The sequence below is a fragment of the Quercus lobata genome, unplaced genomic scaffold, assembly GCF_001633185.2.
Source record: "Quercus lobata isolate SW786 unplaced genomic scaffold, ValleyOak3.0 Primary Assembly Scq3eQI_1961, whole genome shotgun sequence".
NCBI classification, from domain to species: Eukaryota; Viridiplantae; Streptophyta; class Magnoliopsida; order Fagales; family Fagaceae; genus Quercus; species Quercus lobata.
This window is the reverse complement of record NW_022154838.1, coordinates 3,478-20,577: the sequence shown is the minus strand read 5'-3', so window position 1 is coordinate 20,577 and position 17,100 is coordinate 3,478. Positions and strand designations below refer to the sequence as shown.

Here is a 17,100-nt window from a genome sequence, read left to right as displayed (position 1 = left end):
GAAAAAATTCATTAAAAAATAAATAATCGATAAAACTTAGATATAATTTCTTAGTTAGATTCAATACATTTTTAATTAAATTCAAATATATAAGTGAATTTAATTTAATTTATATTAAAAAATATAATACATTTTATATTATAATGGTCAATATAGATTATTGACATGTGTTTCAATATAGGCACATTGAAAAACTGTATTTAAGTTTTGTCCATGAATAATAAGTTAGAAAGACCAACCAAATCTATCACTTTCTTTATCTTTTTTTTTTTTTTCTTTCTTCTTCTATCTTTTTTTGTATAAAATGAATTAAAAATAGTGTAAGTTGAGAGTAATCAAAGCATCAACAATCAGATTTAATTTCATTAAATCCAATTTGCAATATAAACAAAGCTGACCATAAGCTCAGGCTGAACTGAAGTCTATTGAAACCTATTTTCCATGGTGTAGGTGAAGACTGGAGAGCTTGATGTTGTCAACTTCATGTTGATTGATGTTTATCCAAAACACAATGGATTACACTTTGAAGTTAAGATAAACATTTGAATTTTGAAACCCAGGCATATACGACCCAGCATATTGTTGATAGTTGAAATGCAGTCACAACAATCACGTACGTACCAAGCTTAAACACCACCTTTTTTTATTTCTTTTAAAAAAGAAAACCTAAATTGAATGTCTAACATGTTATATCACTACAACAAAGTGAATTCTTTTTTTTTGATAGGCCAAGAATATATTGACCCATTGTGATGAATTAACCAATTAATTAGCCAAAGTAATTAATTAATTCAATTTGCATGCAATAAGTACTGTGATAGCACAAACAAATCACCAGTTAAGTTAAAATGCAGTGGAAAATAAATTGACACGGTGATTTATTTACGAATGGGAAAAACCTACACGGAAAAAACCCCATCGGGTGATTTTAAGGTTACCACTTCCAAGAATTCATTATTATCACAACAAGCGGTTACAAGTAAAGGAATTCCAGTACTTTCTACCAACCTACAGTTGAACCCTTACCCCAACACCCAATTGGACTCGTTCTGTAGTGACAATCTCTCCTTTTAATGCACGGCTCTCAGTACATAACTAACCAATTTGATATGTGGATCTCAGTACGCGGCTTACTCACCAACTTGAGAAAGATGTTAGCTGCAAAGTTCTTCAATTCATCAACACGATGAAGATTACAAAGCTCCTTGGTTACAAAACCCTACAATGTACAAACACAACAGCTTCTTGAAGAGAAAGATAAACTAAGGCATATGTCTCCGATTCACAATATGCTTGTGAAAAACTTTTGCATTGACTTGCATCTACTGTGACAGCTCTTAAAACAATCCTTATATGTTTAGGGTTGTGCGAAAAGAAAGCCCAAACATCTATTCACGAATTGGAGTGAAATCAGCTCTGGAAAACTGAATTTCATAAACCTCGACAGATAACCTATCTAGTGAGCAGCTGTTGAGCATCGGGGCTTAAATAGTTTTTTAAACCTCGATAGATACTAGTTATCGAGTTTTAAAATCCAACACTTCTTCACTTGTTTCTTAAACAGACTTGCATGGCTTTAACACTTGAACTTGAAACTTTGTTCCTTGAAGCATTAAACACATCCTAAATCTACCCAATTACAAGTAAAATGCGTTTTATCAAAGGATTAGCCAATTTTATATTAACAAATGTTCCTAACAATGAATCACATATATCCTAACATTTTTTATAAGCCAAATTCTTTTATTATCAAAATAAATGAATAAAAGTAAATCCTTGAGGGTGTGGTTGAGGCTAGGTAAATCCCTTGCTGCCCATGGGGGGGATAGGTAAATCCTTAAGAGTGTGGGTGAGGCTAGGCAGTGCCAATAGACCACATACCAAAAGAGGTACATATCATGCTAGTGTGTTTGGGTTCCAACCTGTCTGTGGCGGTATGATGTCTTAGTGACATTTCTGTCTTTGTGACACCTTGGGTGAGGTTTCTAGTTTATGAAATGGTACTGGATATTTTTATGGCTCACAGTGAATAAAATGTAGTTTCATAGTTATTTTGGAAAGCTTGATGCTATATTATTCTTATCGTTCTTGTTGTGTTGTCAATGAAATTGATTTTGCATAAATTAAATGAAAATGTCCAAATTATAGCATGTTTTGTAAAATGCTCATTATCATGAAACTTGCATTTCCCCCACCCCATTAATTATGCTATTTACTGGGTTTTAGCTCATCCCAATCTCCAACAATTTTTCAGATAAATTAGCTACACGTCAGGCATGGAGCTTAATTTATTGGTGGTGATTGGAGTGCTATATTAAATGGGTCCGATTAATGTGTGCCCTTAGGACACACATTAACAAATCCATTTTTGGAAAATTTTTATTGAGAATTGAAAAAGTTATCAAAACTTTTTCAATTTTCAATAAACTTTTTTCCAAAATTGGTTTACTATTGTGTACCCTTAGGGCACACATTAGTAAAATCCATTTTAAATTGGGAGACTTGGGTCATTAATAGTTGATGACTTAATCTTGCAAAATTAATTCTATTAGAGGTTGGATACTTGATGCCCGTTAGCTTTGGGTGTGGTAGGCCTAGATTTTCTGTTGAGGTTGCATACCTTAGAGAGGATCGTAACTTTGTGTTTATTGTATTTGGACCGTTAGATTGTTAAGTGTATTTGGAGACACATGATTTGTAGTTTGTATTGCTTGTAAAAGAGTCATAGAACCCTGACTTCTATTGTGGAGAGATCAATATATTTATTTATTTTATCAAATGAAAAAAAAAAAAAAAATCACTACAATACTTCTTGAAGGCTCGGTCTTTCATGCTTTGGACCCGTTTCTGTTTGGGGCGTGACAAAACAAGTTCCGCAGAGCACTTGCATTTTGAACCTTTATAAGTTTTTATATATGCATATTTAGATTTACAAAAGAAAAACATTTTATATTTATATATATATATATATATAGGTATGTTTGTCTTAACGATCAGTAATGATAAATCACAAAACATTTTTTGTTAAATGCCCTTGCCCTTTTATTTTAGAACATAAACTCTGCTAATGTAGCAACATTTTGTGTTAAATGCCCTTATGCCCTTGTGTTTTTATTTTAGAACATAAACTCTGCTAATGTAGCAAATAGTACCCCTTATTTTTTTTCCTTTGCCAATTTTGTAAATAGACTTTGACACTGTACTAGCATGACCCCCATAACTCCATCTGCAATGTACCTCTTTTTGCTCCAAATCAATAAAGATTTGCAAAGAAGAGGTATAGTTGCAACAACATAAAAAAGTTTAGTTGTCTTTTTGTTGCAATACCAATCTTTATACACTAAACTAGAAAAACTGGGTTCTAAGTTGTTACTGTTGTTCGTGTTTTTCCAACATAAAAATATGGACCTAACACATTTGAAAGGTTAAGGTGCTTCCCATTGACAAAGTCTATTTCCATATGGACGTTGATGGCAGTTACCTAATAGGCTAATACACTAGAAGCTTTGAATCCATCTAATTATTGGTCCTACAATAGTAATTATCAACCATTCTATTTAATTTAGGCAAACAAAAGTCACACAGAAACTTCCACCAAAGTATCAAGTTATTAACAAACCCTTGCAATATTACAGACACATCGTATACGAGACATGGTGTGTTCAATTAGTTCAGAGCTAGATCAATTGTGGAAAAAGATGAGCGATGAAGTACATTGTAAGAACAAAAAACAGGTTTAGTACACAGTTGTTAAGATTGGTTGTGCCGTAGTAACATAGAATTGTAATATTATATCATTGATCTGGTCTTATTTGTTGAAAATTTAAGGCACGGGGAAGTAGTTAAAGAATAATTTGGCAATCAAAAAGAAAATTGGTAATAATGAAAGACTGAACAAATCTATATATCATTCACTTATGGAAAACCATTGACCTATTCAATGTGTCTTATCTATAAATAGACATGCTTTCCATGCAACATTTCTCATCCCTCACCCGAAGCAAAAATATATAGAACAGAAGATAGAGTAAGCCTGAAATATGAGGAAAGCTTACATTGTAACTGTTGCCCTCTTCGCTTTGGCATTCTCTCTTGCCTCTGCCTCTGACCCCGCTCCCCTGCAGGACTTTTGTGTTGCACTTAAGGACTACTCGGACTCCAAATCAGCCGGTACATAACTTTTCTTTTTCTTTTTCAGGTTTTTGCATTACTTTTGTCATGTGAAGAATCTACACTAACCGGAATATTAATGGAAGAAATATTATTAGCTACCTGGCCTTACTATTTTCTGCATTGAATTCTTGAGCATTCTTTTTAAAGTGTCCGTAACAAAAATTCCTTTATGCAGTATTCGTTAATGGAAAGTTTTGCAAGGATCCAAAGCTGGTCAAAGCTGAAGATTTCTTCTTTGAGGGATTGAACAATGCTGGGAACACAGATAATAAAGTTGGGTCAAACGTCACTACCGTGAACGTAGACACGTTACCAGGCCTTAATACTCTTGGCATATCCTTGGCTCGAATTGACTTTGCACCATATGGAGAAAATCCTCCCCATACTCACCCTCGCGGCACTGAAATTCTAGTAGTCGCGGAGGGTACTCTCTTTGTTGGTTTTGTAACATCCAACACAGAAAATCGCCTCTTCACCAAAACTCTAAATAAGGGGGATGTGTTTGTCTTTCCAGTTGGTCTCATTCACTTCCAATTAAATGTGGGAAAAACTAAAGCAATTGCCATTTCTGGTTTAAGCAGCCAAAATGCAGGCGTAATCACAATAGCAGATGCTGTATTTGGATCCAATCCTCCCATTAATCCTGATGTTCTCACCAAGGCGTTCCAACTCGACAAAAATGTGGTTGAAGAGCTTCAGAAAGAATTTGGAGATCACAATTATTAGAAAAAAAAATGTTTGTAAGTGCCTTGAGGCACTAGTCATTTTGTTTATCCCCGTGCAATCATAACTAGAATAAAAGATTGCTTATATATGTAACTCTTTTCTAATTTGGAGGATTTGGGATATAAAAATAATGTTGGCTTTAATACCTCTTCCTCATTTGTCAATTTGTCTATTAATTTATGCAGTAAAACCACTATTTGCTAAATTTAAAAAAGGGGGAAATTTTGCATGATGTATTAAGTTACAGTTTATTTAAGGTTGGCTGAAGCTCAACTATAGTTAAATGAAAAATGCCTACCAAAAAAATAGGCACTGTTACATAAATTGAATATATTCATTTTCAGCTCACATGCTGTATCCCAAGCTAGCTTTGGTCATCCCTAGCTGACTCACGTAATTTGTGAGCAACACTATTATAATTAAATTGTAGATGAACATGAACCTGATCTAGCTTGGATCGACAGCCGCCACAGTAGTTACAGAAATTAACAAAATAAATCTTCAAATTAAAAACTGAAAAATTCATCCATTCAAATTAAGACATAAAATCTACAGGCTATCATACACTCAGACACATAAAACAAATTAACAGATAATTACGCTACAGCAGCAGCACCAAAACCTTTTCTCATCGGTTTGCATGTTCACTTTTTGACGGAACTAATACCGGCCCTCTCAGTGATAAAACTTACTTTAAAATCTGTTACATGTGTTGTGTTGGCCCTTGGCTTGTAATGCCTCGTTAATCAACAATTTTTACTGGGTCTTGTTTACGTGAATAGAAAGATTATACATGGATAAAAAGATATCGATAAGACTAAGTCATAATTTCTTGGAATTCAAGTTTGAAGATAAAGACACGAGTTTAACAACTTTTTTCTTGGTGATAAAAGTCTCTATAGAAAATCAGATTGGAATTTGTTGTTCCTGGATTAGATGAAATACGTGAAAATTGTGCTCAAGAAATTTATTATGAGATATTATGTGTTTTTATCATGAGAAGAAGAATAAAATTGTCTGCATGTCCAAGGGGTTGGAACTCTCTTGTACACCATAACAAGTAATTAGCCTAATCTTTGTCATGTGCTTCAATTTTCCATGCTGTCGTACAACACATAAGAGCACCGTTAAATATCTTTATATATATAACCTGATTTCCGTCTTGAATACCAAATTTAGATCGCCTACTATATAACCTTTATAAATTCATGTCTCACAAAACAACAACAACAAAAATGTTTTTGTTTATTCTGTTATTGAAATCCATCAATTACATTGATTGTTATGTCAATTTGTTAACTTGTTGTAATAAAATTTAGAGTGGCTTTTACATTAAGCCATTAAGGATAGCTTACGTATAATGCAAGTGCCTTGTTTGAGTTTCGGTGATGAGATCGCCTACTCCAAATTTGTCTTGGTCATCATGTGAGTTGAAAAGTAGTAAAGACAGAAGTGGTTAAAGAATATTAAGAAAAAGAAAAAAAAATCGTTAAAAAATAAATAATCAATAAAACTTAGATATAATTCCTTAGTTAGATGCAATACATTTTCTTAATTAAATTCAAATATATAAGTGAATTTAATTTAATTTTTCTTAAAAAAATAGTACATTTTATACTGTAATGGTTAATATAGATTACTGACATATGTTTCAATTTAAGCACATTGAAAAACTATATTTAAGTTTTTTCCATGAATAATAAGCTAGGAAGACCAACCAAATCTATCACTTTCTTTATTATTTTTTTTTTCTTCTATTCTTTTTGGCATAAAATGAATTAAAAATAGTGTAAGTTGAGAGTAATCAAAGCATTAACAATCAGATTTAATTTCATTAAATCAGATTTGCAATATAAACAAAGCTGACCATAAGCTCAAGCTGAACTGAAGTCTATTTTCCATGATGCAGGTGAAGACTGGAGAGCTTGCGGGTCCTTTACGTTGGTATGTAGTATGTTGTCAACTTAATGTTATCTAAAACCAAAACTCAATGGATTACATCTAAAGTTAGGATAAACTTTTGAAAATTGAAATCCAGGCATATTCTTGAAATGCAGTCACAACAATCACATACGTACCAAGCTTAACCACCACCCTTTTTTTTTTTCTTTGAAAAAAGAAAACCAGAATTGAATGTCTGACATGTTATATCACTACAACAAAGTGCATTCTTTTTTTTCTTTTTTTTTGATAAGCCAAATTCTTTTATTATCAAGATAAATAAATGAGGATTCTTTTTAATGATGTTTTCCTAATGGTTGTGAATAGGAGGATGATAACTTTTTGTCGTTGAAAATGGCGTCCGTTTGTTTTCACTTTAATCCATTTTATTTCGGTACTTTCCTTGAAAATAATTGGTAAAAAATAAAATTGGGACAAATTATTTCGACAACCTTCTAGCTAATTATTATGATATAAAAAATTAGTGAACGTTTGGATAGCGCAAATGTCCAGCGTTTTGCGCATGGATCTTGTGCACTATTCATGGAACCCACATACCCCTTTTTTCAATAAAACTTTTATTAAAAATGAGTCCCACGACACTATTCACACATTTAAAAATTATTTTGTTACAGTATTTCAGTTTTCAGTTTTCAATTTTTATTAATAAGTGGTATCCAAATAGACCTTTAATGTTAATTTTATTTTAACAACTAATTGCTAACTCATGCAATGTACAGAAAAATTCATTAGCTTAAATACATAAATATGATTAGAATAACATAAGATAATGTCAGTAATATACTAATTGTAGTGCTTTTGCAAAATAGCATTCTCAATATATAAAAAAATTTGAACAGTTGTTATAAATTTAAACATAAAATACAATACTATCCAAATGATATTGTAATTATGCGAGCCCTGGATTGAACCATTACTTTTTCTTTTCTTTTCTTTTTTATAAAAGATAGAATGCTATTATTAATGTTTTTCTGCCATGCTTCTATTAAAAAGGTTTTCTGCTCAAGACTTGTGTCCTTTTACCTGATGAACAATTAATATGGGGCATCCAAATATAGGCAAGAGTTTCAGGGTGCAGTAATGTTTGAATTCTTAGCCTAAGCAAGGTCCATTCAGACTCAGTGAAATACCCTAGATACTTGGCCAATCTAAATTCTTTTTATTGTCCTTCTCATTGGGTTCTCCCTTGCATGGAGTGACACTATTTTTGGTGTGATATATATGACTCACTTTTCTTAAGTTGATCTCATTGTGCCATTGTTAAATTGGTTTTCTGCTTCCCCTGTTTCTGTAAATTGGTTTTCTCCCTTCCCTGGTTGCTTGCTAGACAAGTCATTTACAAAGTTTTCATAATGGTGGCATTAGTGATGCTCACGCACACATAGAGGTATGTTTGTTGTTACAATCAAAAATGATAAATCACCAAATTGTGTAAAATGGCCATTGCTTGGCGTAGTGTCTTTCTTGATGTTAGTTCAGTGTTGGGGGATTTTGGTTCTGTGCTGTTTGGGTATGATTCAAAACAATTCGAATCAGCAACAAGTCAAAAGGCTGATGTGCTCAAATTTGGTGTTTTTAATTATTTAAACCGTTAATCGCTTGGAATGGTTTTGTGCATTAATTTAGTTCTTGCAAGCCAAAAAAAAAAAAACTTATCATTGGTGAGTTTTTCACCTTTTGTAAAATAATTTTCCAGAGTTGCCATCTGTGATATAGTATTGCGTGGTCCATCCTAGCAATGGTCCCTTACGGTCTACTTAAACAGACTTGATAAATAAACAAATAATTCATTTATTTTTATTTTTTTAAAATGAAAAGTGCCATTTTGTTAATCATAGATTTCAACCGTGTTCATTGAGTCTGATTCAAAAAGATACAGAGTTTCAGTCATTCCAATTTATTTTGCAGACTAGGAATGATGGATATGGGTACGAGTAAAATATGACATGAGCAATTTCTTACACAAGTGCTATCCACGTGCCTTAAGGCTTTTTTTTTTTTTTTTTGGTTGATTTAATGTCAAAACTTTCTCTTCATCCCAATTCAAGGTTTGTGTGTTTGTCTAACAATATTTATGCATTTCTCATTCACAAATATATCTAGGAGTGTGATGATACCTAGTAGTCTAGTACCACACACCCACACAAACTACTCATTTCAATGCTATTTGAAATATAAATTTTTGTTCAATTAAAAAAATATACATAAATTGACATCATAAGTACAAATTTGACAATTTATTATTATTATTATTATTATTATTATAATAGAAACTCTCTCCCATCCCCTCCAAATTCTCCACACACACACACACAAAAAAACTTGCAACTGGAGTAATGGATCGAATGGGCAAAACTGGAAACTAATATTTTAACGTGGCCAGGGCCAATATCGTCAAACCAAATTAAACCCTGTGGCTGTGACGAGAAAAGATAAGCAGTTAAAACAAGAAAAGAGAAATGTTTAGCACCACTAGACAAATGCAAAAACATCTAATTTAAATGAATGAAAATTTTTAACATAAACCCCAAATGAGAAAGAACCTTTGAGCATGTGCAAAAAAAAAATTATTATTATTATTTTTTATTATAATTAGGCATGAAAAAATGACTATTTTTTTTCTCTATATATCATGATAATTATTCATTAAAAAAAAAAAATCTAATGAAATTCATACGGGTCAAGTTGTTTTGGGCTAATTTTTAGAACTACCAACCCAAGTAGCTTTAGCCCATAGATAATGAATAAAGGCCGAAAGGGTTTAGGTTCACTTTTTCTCTCTCTACATAAATATATAAACATACCGTTTAGGGTTTTTGGCTGCCTCCTCCACCATTCTTCTTTCTCAGTGCCGCAGCTAGAGACAAACAAGAGCAAGAAAAATGAAGACCATCTTGTCATCGGAGACCATGGACATCCCAGATGGGGTCAAGATTAAGGTGAACGCTAAGGTCATCGAGGTGGAAGGCCCACGTGGCAAGCTCGTCAGAAATTTCAAGCACTTGAACTTGGATTTCGATCTCATTACTGACGAGGAAACTGGGAACCGAAAGCTGAAGATCGACGCTTGGTTCGGCTCCAGGAAGACCTCCGCCGCCATCCGCACCGCGCTCAGCCACGTCGAGAATCTCATCACCGGTGTCACCAAGGGCTACCGTTACAAGATGAGGTTCGTTTATGCTCATTTCCCCATCAATGCCAGTATCACCAACACCAGCAAGTCCATCGAGATCAGGAACTTTCTTGGAGAAAAAAAGGTAACCCATTTCTCTTTTCTCTCTTTTTTTCAATTGGGTTCTCCTTGTTTTGCAGTTTTTGCATCTGGGTCGTTTTTTGTTTACTGCATTTTTGAGTGTTAGCTATGGGAAATGGGATAAAATTGGAATATGGGTTATGTATGTTTGTTGTAGTAATCGATTCTGGTTTTATTGTTTTAGGAAGTTTAAACTTGTTAATACTTATCATTTGGTGGTGTTAATAGTAGTCACTCTCATGTAGTTATTTTATATCTAATATGCAAAACTGAAATATTAGGATACTACAGAGTACTCTGTTATGGGCTATAATTTCAGTTCCTATTGTTTGTTGAATTTCTGAATGTGCAGCCCCTTAAACCCTTTTATGGCTCTACATGTTAATTCTTAGCCTTATCATTTGGTGGTGTCAATAGTAGTCACTCTCATACAGTACTTTTATATCTAATAATGCAAAACTGAAATGGTAGGATATTACAAAGACTCTGTTTTGGGCTATATTTGCAGTTCCTATTGTTTGTTTACTATCTGAATTTGACTAGCCTTTGTAATAGTGCAGCCCTAAAGCCTTTTATTGTTTGTGTACTATCTGAATTTGACTAGCCTTTGTAATAGTGCAGCCCTAAAGCCTTTTATGGTTCTACATGTTAATGGTTATCGTTTGGTGGTGTCAATAGTAGTCACTCTCATGTAGTACTTTGATATCATATGTTCACTTTCCGAATGTGACGAGCGCTTTGTAGTTTGTAATAGTGCAGCCCCTTAAGCGTTTCATGGTGCTACTTGTTAATTTTTTGCATTGTTGCTAAAGGCTAAGGCCTGGATTCGTTGATGCTAAACTTTGACAAGTTAATTGACATGGTTGATTTTTGTGTTTGTTGGGTTTTAGGTAAGGAAGGTGGATATGCTTGATGGGGTCACAATTCTCCGATCTGAAAAGGTCAAGGATGAGCTTGTACTGGATGGGAACGACATCGAACTGGTCTCTCGATCTGCTGCCTTGATAAACCAGGTCCGTTTCTTTGTCCAAAAAAAAAAAATGCACAATCATTTCAGTCATATGTTAGCTGCACTTGCTGACCTAATCTCTTGTCGGTTTTGCAGAAGTGTCACGTGAAGAACAAGGATATCCGGAAATTCCTTGACGGAATTTATGTCAGTGAGAGGGGAACCATCGTAGAGGAGTAATTGTATGTGTAATTGATCTACAATTTTGTTGTGAAAGTTTTATTTAGAATGATTTTATTTTTGTTGTCCTCTTCATTGGGTTCTCCCTTGCATGGAGTGAACTCTGTTTTTTGGTGTGATATGACTCATTTATCTTATGTTTGATCTCATTGTGCCATCCTTAAATTGGTTTTCTGTTCCCCTGTTTCTGTAATGTTACTGAAATTGTAACTCGTTCCGAAACAATCTGGTCGCTTGGTAGAGTGTTGGTCATTTACGAAGTTTTCATAATGGTGTCATAACTTATTCAAACTTTAGTATTCCTCCTTTTGACGTTTTTATTCCATCTATTTAAGATGTACTTGTCTGGTATTCGATAAATCTTCCTATGAATAAACACCAATATTTGATGCCTGCATACTATCCCCTTGAACTCAAACAACCTGCATTTGCAATTAACTTCACTGTTATCCTCATTAAAATACACATGAAAAATTACACTCCGCTGACCCTCTCCACGTGATACATCTTCACATACTTCATACTCTGAAAAGTTGTCATCTTTTCTACATGAAGACAAACTGCAACAAATACTTCCAATTATCTCATTTTGGAAATTTGGAAATTTTCTTTGAGTGTAAGCACTCTGAAATTGTTTATCCTATCATAAATACTTCTACAGGAAATGCATGAATTGAAAGAATTAAAATCTTCAATAGTTTCATTATGCACCTTTGCTGCCAAAGCATTCTCATATTGTTCAACAAATTGTTTTAAAGTAGTTTTCTTATTAATGTATTTATCAAAGAAAGCATTCATGCTTTCACTTTGCTGCATTGTTGACATTCCTGCCCAAAACATATCTTTCATAAAGGCAGGCACCCAACGATGTCACTTATCATACAACCCAAGTAATCGTTCATTGTTTTCAAGTTGATATTTTTTAATGAATCTACCCTAACTTTCTTCAAAATTTTCTTTTGTCAATGAATCATGAACAATATTTTTCATACAAAATTTTATTGATTCATGGTCTTTGAACCCTTTAAATTTGTCAGGCAACTTATGCATGATATGCCACAAGCACCATCGATGTCGTGCATTAGGGAAAACAATCTCTATCACTTTTTTCATGGCTTTGGCTTGATCCATAATAATTGCATTGGGAGGACATTTAGACATACATGCAAGCCAAGATTTAAATAGCCATATAAATGAATTTGTATCTTCTCTTAAGATCAATCCACATCCTAGCAATGTTGATTGCCCATGATGGTTCACCCCAACAAATGGAGCAAATGGCATTTCATATTTGTTAATCATATATGTAGTGTCAAATGTAACTACATCACTAAACTTTTTGAATGTTGCCCTACTCCTTGTATCAGCCCAAAATACATTCATTAACCGACCATTGTTATCAAAATCCATTGCGTAAAAGAATTTAGAATTTTCAGCTTGCATTTTCAAAAAGTAATGGTGCATTTTACTAGCATCTCCTTGCCTAAGATGTGAACGTCTGACTTTTTCCATGTGATTTCTACAATCCTTTTCTAGAAAAGACAAATTCTCATGTCCCCTTGCTGCAACCACAAATGAATTAAAACTCTTGTTCATTCTAATACCAACTTTGTTGTTTAATTCAACCCTTTTTTTTTCACATTTGATTCTATTATTCTATTGCATTTGTAAAATCTAGTCTTACTAGGACTCAATCCATGGTTGTGGTCAAGTACCACAGATCTAAGTATCCACTTTCCATTTGGGCATAGAACCAACTAAGTTGAGCTTTGCAATTTGTTTTTGTTTGAGGTTTCAATTTAACTAGATTGGTAGATCTAGTCCTTTTAATTCCAGGATGATTTAATATAATCCTTGGCTTTCCAACATAACTATAAGCAATGGTCGCATACCTCACCACCCCATCATCCCCCTTTTTAGTAGATCTAGGTTACGTTTGGATTGGGCTGAAAAACCCAGCGTCTGCGTCTGGCATTTTTTTTTTTTTTTTTTTGTGAGACTTACGGCTACTGTTCATGCACTGTTCATGAATAGTAGCCGCAAAGTTTGACTTTTCTTACTCTTTTTTAGCCAATCAGTGCACATCGTGCACTGTTCACAGACCCACAAATTTCACTTTTCAGCAACTTTTTCATTAAAAATTGGTCTCACGGTATTATTCAGACATTTAAAAATTATTTTACTACAGTGTTTTTCAGTTTTCAGTTTCAGTTTTCAGTTTTCAGCTGTATCCAAACGAACACCTAATCCTTTTAATTCCAGGACGATTTAATCTAATCATTGGCTTTCCAGCATAACTACAAGCAATGGTCTCATACCTCACCACCCCATCATCCCCTTTTTAGTAGATCTAGTCCTTTTAATTCCAGGACGATTTAATCTAATCCTTAGCTTTCCAGCATAACTACAAGCAATGGTCACATATCTCACCACCCCAAAACCTTTTTCTTTAGCATATCTTTTATAATATATCATAGCACCAACAATGGAATTAAACATCATTCCCAACTTAGGGTCTTCTGCTTTGTTTTCCACACCTTTTGTTTCTACCATTTCATTCAACTCCACTATTTCATTCTCAATATTATCTTCATTCGACTCCCCCTCCACCTCCACCTCCACCATATCATTCTCGATATCTTCATTTGAATCCCCCTCCACCATATCATTCTCAATATTATCTTTGTTTAATTTAACATGTAAGAAAACATTTGATGTTTCATCTGCCATGCCTAACAATATAATTCATAACACATTATCAAAATAAAAAGTCACTTAATCATAATAAAATTAATAATTCTAAATATTATAATTTATCCTTTCAAAAATTTTGTGCTTCATATAAATGTGTTATTCACATTTATTTTTGCAAAGCAAGTGATGGATTACTTTTATTGTCTATAGCCTTTGGCCATTATTACAAAAGAAAAAAAAAATCTCATCCCAAATGCAATAGAAAAATGGAAAACCCAATTATTACAGGCACCAAATTCACAACTTCAAGATTGCATTTTTTGTTGATAGTTCAATTTAGATTTCATTGAAACAAAATAGAGTACAAGGAGAGAATATAAAGCAGTGGAGGATCGTAAAACAAGGAACCTCCCCGCAACAATTTAGTTGAGAATACAACAAACAATTAACAAAGTAAACTAATAGCACAACAGTACATAGTGAACTAACAGAAATGCACAATAATTTTTACTGAATGAGAGCAATAATACATGGGAAAACAAAGAATCAAAGACTAACAAAGAAATCTAGAGAAAATACTAGGAAAAGCGGAATGAAAATTCACCTCCTTGGATGGTAGATGGTGATCAACTCTGAGATTTGGAAGAGAATTTTTTTTTTTCCACAATAGATGGAGCTGATACGAACAATGGTTTTTGCAGGTTTTGGGGAGCAATGAGTTTTGGTTTTTTGGTGGAGAGATAATGTTTTTCAAGGTTGGGTTTTTATTTTTTGGTGTGGGATGGTGTTTTCAGGAGTGAGTTTTTCATTTTCACATTGTAGTTCCAATACTCCAGTAGCTGCAATTTGTTTTGGCGCTCAAGCTTTTTCACATATGGATTTTGGGAGGGAGAAGAAGACTAAAGGAGTACTGTTTATTGTGGGATTTGTAATTGCAAATTTGGAATAACTAAGCTTTAAGGCTTCGTTTAAGAGTTCATAAGAGAATGAAATGATTATAAGGGAATGGAAATGAATGAAATGGAATATATTTAAGTAAAAGAAAGGAATGGAAAAGAATGGAATGGAATGGAATTAAGTAACCTTGATTGGATATTTTAAAATAAATGAATGAAAATGAATAGAATGTAAGTAATCTTGTTTGGGAGTAACATAGAGGGAATGGAATAGAATTATTTTATGACAATATTACTATTAAACTCCTATTTTAAAATAAATGGTTGAATATATAGAGGTATTTTAGGAGTTTTAGTAAAAAATTCATTAAATCTAATTTCATTCCCTCCCATTCTTCCCAATTTCGGGGGAATGAAAAATTGAGATTTTAAGGGAATAGAGAGGAATGAGTGTTCCCTCCTACCCATTCCATTCACTCCCACTTAAACTCCTAAACAAGAGAATGGAAGAATATTATAAAATTATTCTCTTCATTCCTTTTCATTCCATTCCATTCCATTTCCTCCTCCCAAACGAAGCCTAAGTGTTGTGTTATGTTGGTGGGCCCAAGGTGATAAGGTGGCTTGCCACATGTGAAAGTTGTGGGCAAAGTTGTGGGCTAGGGTGTGGTACCAGAATTACTCGTATGTTTGTTGGAACATTCAAAGTAATGATGAATGGCCAAGTATTTTGTGTAAAATGCCCCTATGCCCCTCAACTTTTGGTAAATAACAAAGGGTAAATAACATATGATTGTTACAAAATTTGATATGTGTTAAGAAGTGGGAAACATGTAATTTAAAATTTAAAATTATTAGTTTAATATAAAGTCTTTTTTTTTCTTTTTCTTTTTTGTGGATAAAGCTATAGGAAGTTATTCGACAATATAAGTTATATTACGTGTAACTTGATTGGTGTTAAATTTGTATTCCTCTTAAGAAAATAAATGGGTGTTTTTATGCATATGTATTCCTCTTAAGAAAATAAATGTTTTTTTTTAATGCATATTTCACGCAAGTATTAAAATTAAACAATATAGGCGATCAATCGATATGGGTGTTAATTTAGTTCTTGCAACTTATTAGTGGTGAGTTTTTTGTAAATGGATTTTCCTGAGTTGTACATAGTCAAAATAATTTTTTTTTTTAAAAAAAAAAAAAATCTTTAGTTGTAATGTTTCATATAATATTTATGTGGTCCATCTTAACAATGCCGCCTTCTCTCTTTTAAAAAAAAAAAAAAAAAATCAAATCAAATTTGATAAATTGAGTGAAAATTGCTATTTTGTTAATGATTGACTTGTAATAATATCTCTTTTCACTGACAATTGAACGCTGGGGTTTTATAATGGGAATTTGTATATGTTTATATTGTTAGTTCAATGTAAATCTATAGAAGTCCAAAATAATCAGTGTTTCCAATTTCTCGTTCTTTTTATTTTTTGAGAAGACCAATTTCTCATTCAAACACAGTAGCCAGTGTCAAACCGTTAGGGAGTCGAACTGTGGTCCCCCAACAATCTTTCCCTCACAATAACACTCTCGCAACTCAAACTCGTGACCTTGGCTTTGATACCATTTGTCGGACCGTGAGTTATGCTACTTCACCTCAAAACTAATTGGTGATGAAAAAGACACATTCAAATTTTTTATGATATTCGACATCAAGCCTTGCGCACCTGTACTTTTAGAGTAATTGTAGGTGGTCCCCAAACAGCTAGCATTGGCTTTAGTGCTCTTGACTCTTGAGGCATCCTCTTCTCCGTCTGGAGTCATGCTTATCTTTTAGCTTAGTGCTCCTGTGATCACTCCGTTTGCATCTATATAATTACCGCCTCATATTCCAAAATATATTCGGCTTCTCCGTGCGTTACTTCACTTCATCTCATACGTTTAATTACTACCTCAATTCCAGTGTTCTTCTTGTGTGATGGTTTGGTTTAAGTTATCTGCAATTCCTTTTTTTTTTTTTTCCTAACATATAAATATAAATATAAATAAATAAATATATATATATATATATATATCTACTCCATTACTGTTTGTGGCTTTGTGCTATAACCTGCATGTAGGTCCTTTCGTTGTCCTCCTAGCCTAGCTTGTTTTCTCACGTTCCATATTTTCATGTCATGCCATACCTGTCATGTTCATCTGGTCGTTTCTTTTTT

At 33.3% G+C, this 17,100-nt stretch overlaps 2 protein-coding genes across 2 annotated transcripts; both read left to right on the top strand.

Moving 5' to 3' along the window:
• The first annotated feature begins 3,986 nt into the window (after positions 1-3,986).
• LOC115973483 (germin-like protein subfamily 1 member 14) lies at positions 3,987-5,046 on the top strand. Its single transcript, XM_031093745.1, has 2 exons — positions 3,987-4,170; positions 4,349-5,046. The coding sequence occupies exons 1-2, from the start codon at positions 4,041-4,043 to the stop codon at positions 4,897-4,899; spliced, it is 681 nt and encodes a 226-aa protein (XP_030949605.1). The 5' UTR covers positions 3,987-4,040; the 3' UTR covers positions 4,900-5,046.
• A 4,620-nt stretch (positions 5,047-9,666) lies between these two features.
• Positions 9,667-11,596, top strand: LOC115973480 (60S ribosomal protein L9-like). Its single transcript, XM_031093743.1, has 3 exons — positions 9,667-10,118; positions 11,005-11,127; positions 11,220-11,596. Exons 1-3 carry the CDS (start codon positions 9,744-9,746, stop codon positions 11,301-11,303), a joined length of 582 nt encoding a protein of 193 aa, XP_030949603.1. The 5' UTR covers positions 9,667-9,743; the 3' UTR covers positions 11,304-11,596.
• The last annotated feature ends 5,504 nt before the right edge of the window (positions 11,597-17,100 follow it).

Coding starts and splice junctions, on each gene's coding strand:
- LOC115973480 (XM_031093743.1), top strand. CDS start 9,744: ATGAAGACCATCTTGTCATCGGAGACCATGGACATCCCAGATGGGGTC. Junction 10,119..11,004: donor ACTTTCTTGGAGAAAAAAAG/GTAACCCATTTC, acceptor GTTGGGTTTTAG/GTAAGGAAGGTGGATATGCT. Junction 11,128..11,219: donor CTGCTGCCTTGATAAACCAG/GTCCGTTTCTTT, acceptor TCGGTTTTGCAG/AAGTGTCACGTGAAGAACAA.
- LOC115973483 (XM_031093745.1), top strand. CDS start 4,041: ATGAGGAAAGCTTACATTGTAACTGTTGCCCTCTTCGCTTTGGCATTC. Junction 4,171..4,348: donor CTCGGACTCCAAATCAGCCG/GTACATAACTTT, acceptor TCCTTTATGCAG/TATTCGTTAATGGAAAGTTT.